The following is a 19,104-nucleotide window of genomic DNA, read 5'->3' as shown; positions in this document are numbered from 1 at the left end:
GTCTAAATTCCTTGAACCAACGACGATCTTTGCACACATGGCTTGTTGCTCCCGAATCAAACCACCAAGCAACGTCGTCATCCTGCACATAGAATGCATCAGATATTAGTGATACATAATTTGAATTCGTATTCGAATTAAAATTATTCACTACAATCTGACCTTGTTGCTTTTCAGGATCATTAGACCCACTTGGACCAGCCTTGTTCTTTCCTTTGAACACCCGGCAATCCCTCTTTAAATGACCAGGTTTCCCACACTTCCAACATGACAATTTTGTCTGTTTGTTTGGACCTTTGTTCTTATTTCCTTGAAATTTTCGTTTGTTACCTTTAGCATTATAATTTTGCTTAATTGTTCCACTTTCCTCTACCATATTAACGGAAGAGGAACCTGCTACGTTTTTATCATTGACTTTGTCAATTTCCTAAGCCCTCAGCGACTCCTCAATCATGAAATGACTACCGAGTTGAACCAAAGTCAACTCTTCCTTCTTATGTTTCAAGGTATGCTTGAAGTCTTTCCAAGAAGAAGGCAGTTTATCAATTATAGATGAAACTGCAATGGATTCATCCATTTTCAAATCATGTTGAGTAAACTGACCCAAAATCCGCAGCAGTTCATTATATTGTTCCATAACAGGCCTCGAATCAATCATTTTGTAATTAAAGAAATTACTAACTAAGAATTTGTTACTTGAGGCATCTTCTGCCATATACTTGGATTCAAGAGAGTCCCATAATTCCTTAGCAGACTCAACATTTTGATAAATATCAAAGAGAGAGTCAGACATACCGTTCAGAATGTGTCCACGACAAATGTAATCGTCGTTCTCCCATTTCGAACGCTTCCTTGTTTGATCCAGAGTTTCGTCTTCCATATACACCGGCATCGGTGTACTCAGCACATACACCACATTCAATGTTGTCAAGAGAAAGTGCATCTTCTTCTGCCATCTTCTGAAATCCTGCCCTTCAAACTTGTCCAACTTCGCAAACTTGCTTGTCATCTTCGAACCATCGTTCGTCATCTCGAAAGATTTGATTCAATCTTTTGTTGGTTAATTTTGAAAATCGAGATAATCCTGGATAAATCTGAAGTCGTGTATAAACACTTTCAGATTGAATCAAATTTCGGGGTTCAACCAAAATTGTTCAATCGGATAAAATCAGAAGATTATAATTCAAGAGTTTTGTTTTGGTCTTGTGAGTTTTTCACATGTTATGCTTTCTGAACCAGGATGATTATTTATAATCAAAGAACAGGTGGTTTTTGGCGGTTGATGGAAGTTATTTATTTTTAAAAATTGTCGTTAATGGAAGTTTTAGTAACTTCCATGTAACTTCCAACCTTTGCCTAAACCGAACATCTCGTTATTACATTAAAACAAGCGTGCACTCTTATTTTAACATAATAAAGAGATCAATTACACTAAAATGTCCAACAGGAAAGAGGAAGGAAAAAGAGGGATAGACAAAATGGACTTTTTTGTTGGGAGGTTGGGGTAAAGAGCAAAGTAGGTTGGGATCAATAACAACTCTTGTAAAGTTTTATAAGGTGAGCAAGTAATTACTTGGATTTAACCAAATTGGAAAAAGATTAAAATTAAATAACTAATTAATCATAAATATTTGTCTATTTTAGTCCTATCATTTGCTTTGTCTTATCAAATATTTATTTAAAAAGAATAATTCAAAATAAAAAAATATTATAAGGATTAAAAAAATTACTAAGACTAGAATAAAATAACAAGGAAAAAAAATTATAAGGACTATTTTGAAAAAATAATTAAAGTAAAAAAAATATTACAAAGACCAAAAAGATATATAAATCATTAAATTAATAGTCATCTACTGGAAGATTTCCTCTTAACTTGTATTGATGTATCATGTATGATATATTTCTCATAGAGAAGTTGTCATATATGATCATAGAAATAATAAAAAGACAAATGGTTTAAGTCCTTCATTTTATCACATAACACATGACTTATGCCTCAATGATTGCGTAGTCACATAAGTCGTCTCGACTCTCTAGTGAACCATCTTTCCATAATGATTAATGTGACACCCTCTACCCCACACATATATGTATTAATAATAAAAGAAATAGAAATGCAGAATTAATTAAAATTTTAAAACATATTTAAATAAAAATATTTTAAAGGATAAAAGATTTACATTCATTTTTCTAACATCATAATAGAATTTGTCCAAATAAATAATAAAATTATCTCGGCTCAAAACAAGGTCGTCCAAGACTCCTTCATACAATTAATATAGAAACATATATCCCAATGTCACATCCTATCAGAACATTGTGTTCTAGCATCCTCTATCTGTAGACAAAAGTGTAATGAATGCCAGACTTTTTGACATAAATATTTTCAAGTCTAGCAAAGAAATTTATCAATGAATTTTTCATTTATAAGAGTAAATTATAGCATTCCATAGTTTAATTTACTAATCCATACAAATAACACAAGTAGTGTAGACAAAGAAAGCACGTCCCACAATGTCATAAAAGATATTTAATTTTATGATAACTAGTGATCATCAAACTCTTCCTATGATGTGCTTAGTTGCCAATCCTTACATAGTCAGTCCCAACTCTCAAGCCAAAATTGAAAGAGGGTTGAGTTAGGCATATGACAGTCAACCTAACACTTTGTTCAATCTTTACGGCATAACAGTCATCAGGTTTTATTTATACTTATAGCATGAAAATACAGCTTATATGTATATAATTGAAACCTTAAGTAGTTTCCTTCAATTAAGTAAAAAATAATATAACCACCAATGAATTTCAAGTCTATACACTAACCTGGCAACTGATGGTATGGAATAATCTGCAGTTCCATGGACCAGATATACAGGGGGGAAGTGAGGAATGGAAGATTTGAGGCATGGATCTTGAATTTTGATTTCAGGAGAAAATTCCTTCAAAGAATTTTCACCTTCCATTATGCTGCAATGATAATCAGTTATAAGGAGGGAAAAACAATAGCTCATAGTTGTAACAAAACTCGGTTATTCAGGACACACCTTAAGAAAATCGAACGATCCAAGCCTCGATTGTGGAAGTGATCCACTAAATCCAGTAAGTTGTATCTGCAGACATGTGTTGAAGGGGTTAATAGATTATCCTTAAAAACTCTAGACCAATTGATCAGGGAGCATGATTCAGAAGCAATCATAAGTGATCTCTTCACACAAAACAAGCCTGAAACCTTTCTCTCTCTCAATTTTAATCTCTTTGACTTGGAAAAAGCAAAAGTAAAATGAAAAAAAAAAAATACGGAAACATGCAAGAGATTACACATTACACCAAGAGACCACCAATTTCTCATCACTGTAAGCATATGGAATAATATTTTGCTGCTCTAAATGGGTGCATTTTGCGAAACTAGGCTTGATGGACATCACCATCACCATTAACATCCATCAAAAGTTACCCTCTTAACAACAAAGATCAGAGCCTTTTCCTACTGGGCAAGGTTGGCTCATGGATCAAACAATGTCATTGTCTTTTGCGAAAAACCAATTCTTCAAACAGTCCATTTATTTTTAAATCCTTTTCTACTGTTTTCACTTGGGAGTTTTTCTTAGTCTAATCTACCTTTTATTGGGCTATCCTCAATTTGATCAACTCTTATAATTGGGGCTTCTATTGGTATTCTTTTCTTGTGTCCAAGCTATTATAGGCCTGATTCTACCATTTTTCCTGAATAAAAGCAACTCATAATTTCTCTCTTATCTTTTCTAGTGTGACCACTCATCCAATGCAACATTTCATCTGCGCAACACATCTTATGCTCTTGTTAGCACTTTATTGCCCACCATTCAGCACCATAATTAAAGCAACATTGATCATATGATTGCACAGTTAAATTTTCCATTAAGCTTAAGAGGCATCTTTGTATAACAAATAACATCAAAATATTAACACAAAATTGTATGAAGGAACTGCATCGATGTTTTCTAGACAATCCTGAATGAACAAGGTTATACTTATATTATTGAAATTGACCATTTCTACATAATTTAAGACAAGCATGAAACTCCAGCCAGTGTCTTACCCTCCAGATAAACCAAGATAAGCTTTTAACTGGGAAATGCTCCAAGGAACACTCTCTACTTTTTCCGATTCTCTGGCTGCTTGCTCCAGTAAAGCACAAGAAGAAATATGAGCATCAGCAGATTGCCCCATTAGATAAATCCTATTACATAGTAACAAAAAAAAGGAAAAGATAAATCTCAGTTCAATGTCTATAGATATCAATTACAAAGATGCTTATACTAAATGTGATGTTCTATATTTTTAACTTTTTTAAAAATAACAAATAATTCAATTAAGATATACACCACTAGACACCATTAAGTTTAGGACACAGTGTGATGCAAGCATCCTCGTAGTTATGATTTATGAATTTCCCAGACTCAATGTTCTGGAAATAGACTATTATAAAAAGCACCAAGTTTGCCTATCAGAATACCTCAAACATAGAGCAAGTCAGACCAAAAGTAAATTGTAGACTCAATCTTGCACTGCTTGAACTGAGACCAGGTACCTGTAATCAATGCATGCCACTATAATGCCTCTTTCTGCCAACTGTAGTCCTAAAAGGGAGCCCCATGCTTTATACCTAAATCAAAATCCAACCAAAATCATTTCATTTTTAAAAGATAAAAGTTCAATGAATTCAGGAAATACACACACACACACAACTAAATTGCAGCCATGTCATGGTGCTGGAGACTAATTATTTTTGGCACCACAAAGTCAATTTCTACAAGTCAGTCTGAATTTTTAAAATTCAATTTCAAACACCTCGCCTGGTATGGTATACTCCTTAATCCACTTGTATATTTTGTTATCCCCCATACACCCAAGAACTCTGTTGTAGGTTTCAACATAATATCTACAACATGCAGTTATTTTTAGTTGAAGACTTGAGACACGGACTACAAAACTACTTGGCACCTGAAAAGGTTATTTTCCAAATTTGAAATAGCAACATAAGTCAGTTGAGCCAGAGTTCATTCTTATATATTCACCTGCAGTGTGCTGTATAAGAATCAACATTATACATAGAGTAAATCAACACATGAATTCAAGCAAAACTGTGTAGACTCGTAGACATTTCAAATCACTCACCCAATAATCCATGCTCCCCCAGTTACAAATATCAAAACTGGCTTAGGTTCACCAATATTGGCGGGTAGATACAGATCCAACCTTCAAAACCACAATTTTACAAGATTATTAGACACACAATACATCAAATGACCAACATTACTAGATAGATTTACCAGTTTTTTAATTTACCTGTTTCTAGGCTGATCTCCATAAACAATGCTTCGCTTTACTTTGCTTGTGAAGAAATAGTAATATGCAACTGCAGAAAGTCAACAGTAAGAGAGAGAAAACAAATAAACAAAAGATCCATTTTCTATTAATGTTGCTGTATACAAATTTGTGTGAAGATTTCTACACCTTCCCAAGTGGAAGGAGAGAAAGCAACATGCAATATAGAAGAGCTAAGTATCATTGAGTATTAGATAAACACAACACATAAGAAAATATATGAAGCGCTATATCCATAAATCCGAAGCTTTCAAGGTAAATTCACAAAGCTTGACATTTGTCATTACTAGAAATAAGAAAGGAGAAAAACACAATTATATTAAACAAAACTTGTAAAAAACCGGGCATAAGTAGCATTGCATAACATCCAAGGGCAAGTAATTGTGTAATCCAACGGTAACCAATCCTGAACAATGTATCAACAGAAAATCAGACAAGCCACAAGGCACAATCCACAATATAAGCAATTACTCCTATAAAATAATCTGAACCAAGTACTCAAACTACATTTAAGTGAGCTTATATTTAGATTATTTAGCCTAATAATTACAAAGAATGCTATACGGGTATATAACACAGTTCATATAAGTTCTCAGTTTTGCTACCTTTTATATATTATCACATGACTTTTCAGAAGCAGGTTGAGAACTCAGCAATTATGTATATGAGCTTGTCTACTGTAATAAGCACTTAAAACGCAATTTCAGAAACCTGAGTTATTTTTCCATCATTTTGTTAAGATAGAAACTGAAGCTTATGAAAATCATGTTTTAGAAACAATAAAAACAGCTTAGGCGGTATCTGATTTTATAATCATTTTTTTACTAAATTAATTATAATAAACTATTAAAATTTCATTCTTGCATAAACACAAGTATATTTAAGCAACTTATTTTAGCATAAGTTTGAAAATAATTAAGAAAATTTCTAGAAAAAAAAACTTTTTATCTCAAAATAAGCTGAATCTGAAGTTAACCCTTCTTTTTTTTTATAGAAAAAAAGCCTTTTATTACACCTCTTGACAGAGTTCTGAATAAACAAAAACCAACGGCTATTCTCCTCCAATAAACAATCCCAACTATCCATGAAAGCATTTATGATGACAGTAACTACTGACTACTTACTCGAAATAACACTATAAAATGAAAGCAAACACTTCAAACTTCAATATAGTTTTTGGTTAGATCGCGTCACAAGCCTCACAATACAACTTAACAAAGTTAAGCAACTTGAAAATAGCGATGTCATTTGCAACAACTCCACAATTCTTAAATATTCAAATTGACGCTGAACTCACAAACTGAAAGTGTACATTCCTTTTTTTCCCTTTATAATAACAACTTAAATAGTCAAGCTTAAATTTATTTATTTATTTATTTTGATCGGTCAGTTGTTTATTTTTTTCAGTATGAGAGATTCAAACCTACCACCTTTTCCTCCTCCTTTATCCCTTCCATCACCAAGTCAACCTTGTAACTTCTAAAAGTGATACCTAAAATGATTTTGGTTTTCTTTTCTTTCGCATATTTCTTTGAGGGCATTGGTAAGGGAGAAGTTATTTTATTCCCAGGAATATATATGACGATTCTTCGGAATTATGAATCCTATGAATCATATTTTCTAAGAATGAATAAAATTTATTTAATTAATCATTGAAAATTTTTATAATCTATTAGTTACACATATTTTTATCATTGTTTTAATTATTTACCATATTATGTAATTTAATAAAGAATAATATGATATTTTTATTATAGTAAAATAAAAATAAACTTGGAAAATAAGATTCCACATCCTTTCTTTGAACTTTTTTTTATGAAAAACTGATTAAAAACATTTTCAGGAATCATCCTTTTTTAGTAATGTTATTTATACGGAGGAGAGATTCCCTTATTCATAGTTACTCTTTTATATATATAACATTTGAAGGTCCGATTTAAAAGAGCTCTATATAAATTTCCTAAACGCCCCTTCAAAAACTTCTTATTCTCGTGATATCTTCTAAGAAATAAGTTATTTATTCTTTAAAAACTTATATAAATAATGTTGACCATCTTTTCCTTTTACGAAGATGAAACACTAAAAATAAGTTGGACAAACACCACCTAAGTGACCATTGTGACAATCACAGAGGGTAGAACGAAACCGATAAGTAATATATAATTTAAACATGTAAGCTCTTTCTATTCTTCGTTTCAGAAGTAAACCAGATAAAAGAAACTGGGAACAACTAGCTTAATCCTCAAGTTAAGGAGAGAGAACAATAAATCATATGGTATAGTCATGTGATATATTTTTATACAGTGTTTTGTGGGTGAGGTGAAGTGAAAATTTGGATAAGACATGGATAACACAAAAGGTACTAGTGGGGTCTCAATCGACCAAAGACATAACACACTTATTTTATTTCAACCATTTCAAAAACAAATTAAATATATAAAAAACTTTCCTTGAAAATTTGATATTTTACCCTATAGAAATATAGAAATTGATGGTAGAGAATTCATATTAAAACTTTTTTCTATATATATTTCATGACTTTGCCCTTTTTCCAGAGTCATTTAAGGAGAAGACCTTTAGACTTAAAATAAAAAAGAAAACTTAAAAGAGAGGATGTATAACATGATGAAAATCATCCAGAATGATATATAGTTATTTGACCAACCTAGTTAGATAAATAGTTTTTTTTTTTTATAAAAAAAACTGGTAAAAAAGCCTATTAAGTATCAAGTGACCCAATTCAGAAAAGTAACACCTCCCTTATTACAAATTTACAATGACCACAAAAATTTATTTTATACTTCATGGAAAATATACCACTGATTTTATTTTTAACCCTTCTTTTAACTTTTTTCGATTCACAAAATTTAAAATTTATTTAAGAGAATCAAATCTAATCCAACCAATTACTTGTAGGTAAATATACTACTGATTAATTTAATTTACAACGTATGCTATGCTGGGTTAGTAGCTAGAGATAGCGATATTTGCAGACTGACTTGCCAAGTTAGGTAAGCCACTTCCGACAAGACAAGCAAGCATTGAATTTGTTCCAAGTGGCAAACTGTTTGTCCCGCATTTTCCAGTAAAAATTAATTAATACGTTAAAAATATAAAAACCTATCAAAAAGTCATAAAATATTCTTCTTCAATTTAAATAAACTCCGTGTTTTTTTAACAAACTTTGATCACTCGAACATGGATTCTCTACATTCACGTGTTCAACCATTTGTAAATTTGAACCTATAAATAAATATTAATATTTTGAATTAAATTTACCAAGAAAAATTATGGTGGTCCAATTTATATTTAACAGCTGTAATCAACTAAATGCATGAATATGAGAAATTCCCAACTGCAGGAAATCTAGATCTCAATTACTCGGATATAGATTCTCTGCATCCACGCATTCAAAAATTTAAGCCTTTGAATGAATATTGATATTTTGAATTAATTGTATGGAGATAAATTATGAGTAATTCAGTATATATTTCATGATGGCAATCAACTGAATGTGTAAATGTGATAAAAAAAATTTAATTTATTTTTATCAATTAAAAAATTATTTTTCAATTACAAAATTTAAAGTTTAACGTGACTGATCAATTTTTTTTAATGTAAAATGTGATTCAAGTTAAATATTCACTTAAATAATTTTAGTATTATAATATATTTTTATGTAAATTTTTTAAATCTATATAACACCGAGCCAAAGGATGCTCGGAAAGAGCTAGTTGCGGTGAGATTCTTAGAAACCACATGTTGGATTTTCTTGGTTGCTTAGGCAACCAGAAATCTCTTGCTGAAATTATGGGGTCTTCACAGAAATCTCTTGCTGAAATTATAGGGTCATCACAGCTATCGAGATTGCATCTTATAATGGGTGGAGAAAGTTATGGATTGAATGCGACTCCAAGTTAGTGATGGAGGCTATGAATAACACAAGCTTGGTGTTTTGGGAGATTAGAAACCATTAATGGCTACCTTGGATCGCATTCAATCCACATATACTATATATACACACACGTTTGTAAGTCAACATTTAATTTTTTTTATTAATATTTTATATATACTTTACAAGTCATCGCTAAAAAATTATTATTAAAATATTTTTTACTTTTCTAAAAATTTAAAATTTAAAAAATATGATTTGAATATTTTATTTTTTTATCATCATTAAATAATTCAAATTAACTATTTTTATTGATTAGATAGTTTTTTTTAATAAAATTAAAGTATTTAAAATTTTCACCAAATAAATTTTATCTTAAAAGGTATTTGAAATTAAAAAAGTAAAGCTAATAAAAATATTTTAGTTTTTATTTAGACTCTTATTATTAAAACTTTAACTTAAAAATATAAAAATCACTTTAAGTAAAAAGGAAGAAAAAAAAAAGACTAAACACACTTTTGATAGGTTTAGATATGAGTATATGACAGACAAGTTTGGATTGCGATTAATATAAGAGACCTTATTTAAGAGTTTTATAGAAAGGAGAGTGAAATAAACAATTTGTTTAATTTATTGTTTCTGAAAAAAAAAATTATTTGGTCTTTTAAAATATTCTTATTAATATTTCAAAATAACACTAACCACTTAAATACGTTTTCCTTTTATTCTCGTGCTCCCATTTTCCTTTGAACATGTTGTAAAGCCAAACAACTGTTGAAGAAGTACCGAATGAATGGTCCTTCGGGAAGGATCACGATACTCACAGGTAATGTCTTTTGCTATTGCTACGGCTCGAAAATGATTGGGGGGTTTGTTTTGATCGTAGTTTTTTTATTTGAGGAAAAATAAAATATATTTTCTTAAAAAAATTATGACAATTTTTTAAAGAAAAAATTAAATAAAAATTGATTTAATTAAATAAATTAACCAACTTCTAGAAAAATCTATATCAGAGAATATTTTTTCATAAAAATATATCAATAGGAGAGCTCACATTCATTCTCTCAAGTGTTTCATGAAGCTAAAGAGAACTACTAAAAGCTATGAGTGTTGGTGCTAGAAAATTCCATGCTTTAGAAAGAGTAACACTAACAAGTGTCTTGATTAACAAACACACAAATAGTAATGGAATAAGATTTTCTTTTAATTTCTTACTTTGATTTATGATTTGGACAACTCCAATAGGAATTGCTTTCTCACTTTATTACTTTAAATCAACAACTTATATAACAATTTATACACCATTGGAGAGAATCTTAAAAAGTAATGGGTTGCTCTATTAAACAATCACGCTCTTCAATTTTCGAGTCTCTCTTCTATATGAAATATTTTCTAAAATTAAATTTTAGGATCCATTTAAGTAACTTGGAACATCTCCAACTATAAATTAAATTCAGAGTTCATAATGCGGTTCCCACGATGCCACCTGATATTAAAAAACTCTCAGAATTTCTATTCCAATCGTACAACTCTCAAGACAGACAACAAATGCTAATAGGTTTTCACATTTCTTAATATACTCTTGGATTACAATTATTTTTAGATTTAAATATATTTTTTTATTCTTAATAAATGTTTAATTTTTCCTATATATTTTTTTTATCATGAAGCAAACATGAGATACACTAATTTACCAAAGAATAAAAAAAATATCAAGGATAATTTTTTGTTTTATTAGAGACTCAAAACAAAACAAAAATTTATTAAAGAATAAATACAAAAATCGAATACTTGTTAGAGATAAAAAAAACATATTTAAGTCTTATTTTTATATTTAAAATTCCATACTATTGAAGTTTAACTACTCATAGTCTCTGGTCATTTTTCTTGTAAGGAAGTATAAAACAACAATCTAACAATATTATCAAAGGAACTTCTACTAACAATATTCTTTATAGGTTACTGTCAGCTAATTTTTTGAAAGACAACTAATATTAGTTTTTTAATTTTTGTTAGTAAAAAATTCAAACTTGTGACCTCTTTCTCTCTTCCCCTCTTTATCACCAAGTCAATCTTATAATCTATTTACTAACAATAAAAAAAGTAAAATATCACATCAGAAAATAAATCATAGATGGAGATCTTATTATTGCTTGTATTGAAAAAGTAAATTATCACATTAAAGAAAAAAAATATCTTAGATATAGATCTTACTTTCTTGTATTGATTTTTAATGTAATCTTTAGTCTATCCTTCAATTGAATTCTTGATTTTAATTTACTTCTTTAAGTTTAATTTTGTTTACTTTTGATCTTTTAAAGTATCTCTTAGATCAAAATGATCTCCACATCAATTTTTTTTGCACTAATAATATTAAATTTGATTGACGTGATAAACGTCTATCTGACATGCAATGTCTCATAGTTTGTCACATACATTCAATTTGATCAAATTAGTGTGATAAAATAACATTGATAGGGAGCTGAAACCATTGTATGATTATATTGAAATAATTATTAACTAACTACAACAAGTTAGTTATTAGTTGGGTAGGTAATATAAAAAAGAGGATTATTAGAGGTAGAAGTAGAGGGAGAGAAAAAAAATTGTAGAAAATATAGATGTTTCAAAAATTTGATTTGGTCCAATTCTCATTAAGACAAAGTCTAGGGTGGGGAGTCATGTTTCCCACCATGGAAAAGTTTTTCTTTCCACCGTTAGATCAATTCGTTAAAATATAAATGACTGAAATTATTAATATTTTTTCATTTTCTTTTTGTTTTCCCTAAATTGTCATTTTCTCTCACAAAGTCTTAGGCCAGAGGCTCCTTCGCCTTTCTCGTCGTTTTCATTGTTGCCACAACCTTCTTTTCTATATGTCGACAATGCACTTACAATGGAAGTTATGGTCACACTTGAGCAGAACCTTCAACTTCACGCCATCAACGAACGCATCGAGACAAATGCAACACTATGTCTCCTCCATCATGTGGTTCTACCCCGACAACAACCTCAAGGGTTTGTCTTCGAGTTCCATGTCGTAGTGCCAATGGAGTGACTCTGAGTCTCAAATCGACATCGTGAAGGATTTGATATCGAAGCAATGGTGGCAGAGCATTTGAATCGCCACACAATGCTATGAACAATGAAAGGATTTACGGGAACACCAAAGTGGGTTTCATGGAGGAGGAGGTAAAAGGAGAAGAATAAGACTAACAAAACCCGCAATACATCACCTTTTAATAGATGGCAAAATATTTATCTTAAATTGTTGTAATTTCATTTTCTATTAAACCAAACCACTAACAATAATTCCTTTAAGAGATCTAAAATCATCCTTGCCATTAACAAAAAAGATTGAAAACATGGTTAACCAATAAGGGTGTAAGCGGGTTGGTTAACATTGAGTTTGGTCAAACCCATGATCCAATTCAATCCAATTTGAACGGGTTGATTTTGATCAATTTTCTAAGAAAAAATGAAATCCAACCCAAATCAATCCATTTACAAAATATTTAATTTGGGTTTAAAATGCAATATTTTTTATAAGCTAAAATTATTATTAAATGAATCAGACAAAATATTTTTAAAAGTCCATTTGAAATAACTTTAATCAATAAAATCCTTCTCGCTTTGATCCTAAAGGTTAAGGATACATTAATGCTTACTCAATTCAAGTTGATAAATCTATATAATCAATAATCAAGAATATTTAATTTTTTAATTTTTAATATATATATATATATATATATATATATATATATATATTATATTACATATATTAATAATAATAATTTAATAAAATTAATAGGTTAACAAATTCAGATATTAAAACCTGTCACTTAACCCAATTCCAAAACTCAACAAATTTGATTTGATCAATTCGAGTCCGACCCAAATATAAAAATCATCCAACCCAACTTATTTAATTTATTTTGAGTCAATTTAAGTTCATGAAAACTCGCACCGGCTCACAGAGTAACCAATTATTATCCATCCTAAAAATGAACCATTACTTCCACGGAAGACAATTGTGCACATGCAGTCACTTATGTATATTCGGATTAACTTATTTTACAAAAATAAATTTTTACAATTGGTAACCCTTCACGATGTTTCTTGGGAAAAAAATTGGGAATAAAATAACAAATTCTCGTAAATAATCAAATTACCAACTACATGTTTAAGCATGGATCAGTCTGAATAATGAATGCTTAAGTGGAAATAAAATAAACACATTACTCAAACTAACTAAGATTCATGGTGTTATAACATTATTCAACCCAAAATCTACCTTCAGTTCTTCGTAATATGAGCAACTGGCCACATGATGTGAAATCAATTTGTATTTTATGATAAAGGAACAAAAATTGTTTACTTTGTGGTCATATTGAAACATTTTAGCCCAGCTTCTACCGTAGTCACCATCTTTGAATTGTAGATTTAGGAGTCTCTAAGAATGGGGCATGGCGTTGGATGAGTGGATTAACCATCCTCCCAATTTGCACCCAAACACTCTGACGGTAAGGGGCAGTAACAGGAACATGACACCAGAAAAATAACTTCTTACAGTTGGCAATCCTTATCTATATGATATATTTGAACTTGTTTTCATAGTCTAAAAGTAGCTTGGCAATTCACAAATTGAATCTAAATTTGATAACCTAGTTTCCTATTTAAAATTGGAAAAGACGAGGATTTCAAAAGTACCACAACCTCATTTGTTCATTTTTTTCTCAATCCTTTTCTATTGGGAGTAGAATTTCTACCCCTCCCCCCCTTTTTTTCTCTCCACAATGTATATTTTCTTTTTTAGTAAATTAGGCACTAAACAGATCACATACATCTTTTGCCTCAGATAAATAATAAACACATTAAATAAGGTTAAGCACTAGAAATAATTGAAGACTATTTAGTGATATATAGTTATCCCCCTTGTTTGTGAGTGCATATGGATGCATGAGCACAAAGGCAAATTAATAGCTTCAAGAAATATTTTTTTCAAAAACAAAAAGACAATGTGTATATATTCAGATGGCATTGTAGCAATGTATTAGTAAATCCCCCTTAAAGAAATTTATAGCAGCAAATAAAAATTGATTACTTGGTGGATAATGAATTAAGATGGTGGGGGGAAGGATAGGGCAGATTGTAACTGTTCTGAAGACAGTGGAGGATAGGAAGGTGAGGGTGAAGTAGTTCAAATTTTGACTGGAAATTGTAGTAGCATGAGTCCAGGTCTCTCAAATGTCTAATAATTAAAGATACTTTCTATTTTATTTTTCCCATTTAATCTGAACCAGTTCTATGACAAGGAAATAGACCTGTCAGTACATGAATGTTTGAATTATGTTCCATTGCCACCTGCATGTGTGGGTAAAAAATAAAGGTGGAATGAGTCAACAATACCATAGGAATGGGATATGTAGCATAAAACCCAGTGTAATCAATGGCAGAAGGCCAAAATTCTGCCATATAAACACACCATTGTTGCCTATGGTGCCACCATAGCGGGCCTCCCTTCACAAATTGCCTATAGCGGTTGGCAGAAAATCCGCCAAGCCATTCCGCCACCGTTTAACAATGACAGAAACATTACTGGCAGGGGGGGGGGGGGGGGAAAAAAAAGTTGAGAAACTTACGAGAACAATGAGATGATCAGCAAGAATCCAAGTCCAATCTCGGCATGCGATGTCAGTATATTGAGGGTAGAATTGTTTGACTCCACCCAAACACAAGGCTCTTCCAAGTACTTCCTATTCAAGTAAAAAGCAATAAAATGATATAACTTAGATGTCAATGCACATTAAAAAATAGAGTTCTTAAATTAAAGTTCTGTGATTCATTATATGGAGTTGAGCTAGGGGGAATTTGGCCACAATTATCAAAAATAAACAATTATGCCTACAGATGTTAAGATAATTATTCACACTATTTGGTAAAGATGATTATTTACACTATTTGGTAAAGAAAATTACTTGCATATGCCTTCCAGAGATCAAATCTAATTCTAGAAAAATGATCCAGATAACTCAACACTAAAAAACACAATACATTAAAATTATATAAGAAATTCCATACTTGACTTTGCAGTAATCAAGAGTAACATTATGGATAATCATGCAACAGGCCAAGCTGTTCTTTTAAACTATATGGTATATTCAGGAAACTACATATTCAAGAATGACAAAGATAAAGAAAGTAAAAGAGAAAGCAAAGGAAAAAAAAAATTAGAAGTCCCAATGCACACTAGGGAAGGTGAAGTATTTAAGTTCTAGTGTCTGAGAGTAACCTAATGATATATATATGTGTGTGTGTGTGTGTGTGTGTGTGACATACTGAGATAGAGGACAGGACTAGTCCATGTTTAATGAGAGCAATGTTGTTTCTTCTAGGAACACTATTTTCTTTGTATGTTACTGAAAATCTAACAAACTTTTCAAAGATCATTCACCTGTACAAGGTAGAGCGACTGAAATTACGTCTAAGGAACTTGGCAACATGTTCAAAAGACCAACACAAGATGGGGATCAAAGCAACTGCAACATAAGAAAAACAGATTAAAAAAGAAGGACATGGAAGTGACATAAAGGAATGGTAATATAAATTCCCTTCAGGAAGAAGCAAACAAGAATATATGGGAATAACTGACAAAGGAATACACACATTTAAGGCAAAGATGAGATGTAACAAATGTAAGGCAGTAGATGAAGTATATAAAATCCTTTGAAGCAACTATTGACTGAAAGTAAACTTGCAAGGCCTGCAAATTCCATGCTCTTGGCTTCTGCAATAGCAGAAGACAAAGTAACAGTGTATTAGAGATGGAAGAATCAGAACATTCAGAAGATAATGTTTACTGCAAAATCACAACAAAATCTTACCCCATATTGCGAGTACAATGAGTACAAAGAAGAGCAAAGAGTGCCCAGGAAACAAAGGCGATAAGCCCTATGAGAAAGATGCTTTGGTACCAGCGGAATGGCTGCAAGGAAAGCCACAACAAACACCTACAGAAAATATTTAAATTAAAGGATCAGCAACGAATGTGATTCAAACCCGCAAGTAAACAAGTCCAGGGCATAAAAGAGTTATTATTTATAGTATAAATTGGCAGGTTTAAAATTTCAATGCATCTCTTCCTAATTTTAATATCCTTGTCTTTTCTACACAAATGCTCAAGAAATAAATTTGAAATAGTGATAAAAGCAATTCTGATCAGCAGTAGTGTACTGTGCACTAGTGTATAATACACAATTGTGTGTAATTCTTAAGAAGAAAGCTCCATTAGAAGATAACTAATGCATAAAGTGTTGAGAGACATCAGTAAGAAAGAGAACTAAGTAAAACTACCAGTCAAATGTGGTATCAAAACGGTCAACTGTAAAATACAACCAGAGCATTGATAAATGGTGAAGAGAGCATACCCAAGCATAGACAGAAAATAGAACTGTCTGCCGATCCCAACGCAAAGGTGTTGGACTAGGACCTGGACCAGCAGTTGTGGATGTCCCTGAAGTTCTATTAGTTGATCCTGCAGAAAAACCCAACACGTACAGTAAGACTCAGGCAGACACAACAAAGAAAAAGCATACAATTACCGAGACATACTTCACTCTAAATTTCTTATTCTAATTCTTTAAAAAATCGACAACATTCACAGAAATGATATATTCACCAGAACTTCTTGCACGAGGTTGATTATTTGTTGGGGGCGATGATGACGATGACGTAGTTGATGAACGTGTCGGTTGGGATGAACTGCCACCAACAGACATTGGCTCCACCACAAGGTCAGGATCCTGCACAGAATCCAACAGATACAACCAATTCATTAAGTCAATGAAGATAACACAAATTGTCTTGATACAACTACACACTATGCAGCATCAAAACATGAAATCTTGTATATATAAACTAGCTCATGGGGGTGAGGGTTGTGCCCGACTTATATACAATATTTTGATCACATCACTAGTTAATATGAGATCTCCAACACCCCCTTAGACATATCGGTTGATTCGATAAGCCCGATAATGAGTAAACTAATAGACCCAACCATGAATATTCATTAACTTACTAAATTTCACAAACAATCTAATAGTTACACACAATCAATTAACTAATTCAGTGAACTTAAACCAAATTCCCATGACACACACTCCACAGCACTATTATTAATCCAAAGTAACAATTAAAAAAATGATTTTTTTTTTTTTTTTGGCAGGAGCCTCCAAAATCCCATTGCAAGAAAGGAGGATGACCCAATTGGGCAAACGGCGAAAAAATCGAAACTTGATTATACATTGGGGAATGAGAGGGGAAATTAAGAGATGGGGTTTGAAGATAAAAGAAAAGAATCGCACAACGTAGCGCTGGTAGAACTTGCGCTTGAAGTGTGAAACGACGTCGTCGCGAGAAGCCATGTGGGGAGGAATGAGAACATTGTTCCAGTAACCAGGCCATCGAGAGTCGTTGTCGTAGTCGTAGGAATCCGCCGCTAGTCGCTTCAGCTTCTGTGGATCTTCTCCCATTAACCCTCTTCTGCTACTCTGCTTCAACACTCGTTCCTCTGGTTAGTGGGAACTTCCTTTGGATACTTTGTGTCGTCTTGGGCGATTTTCTTAGGTTAAACGCAAAAACCATCAAGTGTCGTTTACATAGGGGTTCATTAAAGACAAAGGTGTTGTATGACTTGTGGCCTGTAGGCAACTTCATCCTTTAAAAACTTGGCTTAACTATATTTTTTCTATTTTGTTGTTGTTTCTGAATTTAAATTTGCTTTTTTATAACCTCTCAATTTCGAAAAAATATCCTTTTTAGTTTCTCTAGCCGTAAAAAAAATCGTAAAACTGCAAAAAATTAGATAAGAAAGACTAAAAAGTAAAAAAATCATTTTTTTTAAATTGAAGGGCTATATATAAAGGAAATTTAAATTCAGGAAACCAAAATTAACAATGATTCAAATTTAAGTAACTAAAATCATAATCAAGTTAGAAGCTTTCGTCACCTGGTTATACTTTAAAGGAATGTATTTAAATCATTAACCTTAAAATCCCAAGTTAAAAATAGGATTAAATAAGAAATTGGTTCATGTAATTTAACGTTTTTTCACTTAGGTCTTGGTATGTTTCTTTTTTCTTTCAATTTTAGTTCTTGTCATTAATTACAGTTAAAAAACGTTAATGTTGATGTTTTGTTAACACCATAGGAACTAAACATAAAAAAAAATTACAAGGACTTAAAATGAAAAAATATAACTTAGAGGGATGAAAAATAAAAATAAAATACATGGACTAAAAGAAAAGGAAATACATATTTATAGACACATAAAAATATTTAAGCCTTAAATATTATGTATAAATTTATTTTAAATTAATATAAATTAAAAACAATAAGAAATTAATTAAAAGATGCATGTCAAAGATCTCGTTTTCGACCAAAATGTCCCTTATGGCTGATATCATTTATCTCTTCACATGAAGCTTTCAACCCCTCATATTGACTTGGTGGGCATGGAGAAGATGCAACATAATTTTTGAAACCCAATTTTGGTCCCAAAGACATGTCTTCAATATGATCCACCTATTTGCGACAAAATTTTGCTTTTTTTATGTAGAAATATATATCAATTTTTGAAACCTGTCTTGGTTCATCTGTCTTAAGCATTTTTGCCTTTTACTTTTACTTCTTGGATTCATATTTCAACAGAAAATCAAACATAAGATTTAATTTGCTAACTTCTTTTTGCTATTATATTTTGAATTAATTGTTTTTAATATATATATTTTTCTAAAATCAAAGTACTAATAATATAAAAGTAGTGAGTAGTTATTAAAAGAGAG

The 19,104-nt window shown here is 31.2% G+C and overlaps 2 protein-coding genes across 2 annotated transcripts; both read right to left on the bottom strand.

The window, feature by feature from the left end:
- Window positions 1-2,239: 2,239 nt before the first annotated feature.
- On the bottom strand, window positions 2,240-6,453 carry LOC106797289 (isoprenylcysteine alpha-carbonyl methylesterase ICME). The gene is made up of 8 exons (XM_026127035.2): window positions 6,383-6,453; window positions 5,699-5,773; window positions 5,329-5,400; window positions 5,158-5,238; window positions 4,571-4,645; window positions 4,079-4,219; window positions 3,045-3,110; window positions 2,240-2,967 (listed from the first exon to the last, which is right to left on the bottom strand). Exons 1-8 carry the CDS (start codon window positions 6,451-6,453, stop codon window positions 2,769-2,771), a joined length of 780 nt encoding a protein of 259 aa, XP_025982820.2. The 3' UTR covers window positions 2,240-2,768.
- Window positions 6,454-13,478: 7,025 nt separating this feature from the next.
- On the bottom strand, window positions 13,479-17,932 carry LOC100789872 (uncharacterized; the record flags this gene model as incomplete). Its single annotated transcript, NM_001253304.2, is given in 9 exon segments — window positions 13,479-13,809; window positions 14,584-14,623; window positions 14,902-15,015; window positions 15,714-15,798; window positions 15,926-16,046; window positions 16,144-16,269; window positions 16,687-16,793; window positions 16,938-17,061; window positions 17,626-17,932. Coding segments are annotated over 9 exon segments (1,023 nt in total), but the record flags the coding sequence as incomplete, so codon positions are not given.
- Between the last annotated feature and the right edge of the window lie 1,172 nt (window positions 17,933-19,104).

This window comes from Glycine max, chromosome 19 (genome assembly GCF_000004515.6).
Source record: "Glycine max cultivar Williams 82 chromosome 19, Glycine_max_v4.0, whole genome shotgun sequence".
Taxonomy (NCBI): Eukaryota; Viridiplantae; Streptophyta; class Magnoliopsida; order Fabales; family Fabaceae; genus Glycine; species Glycine max.
This window is presented reverse-complemented; position numbering and strand designations above follow the sequence as displayed.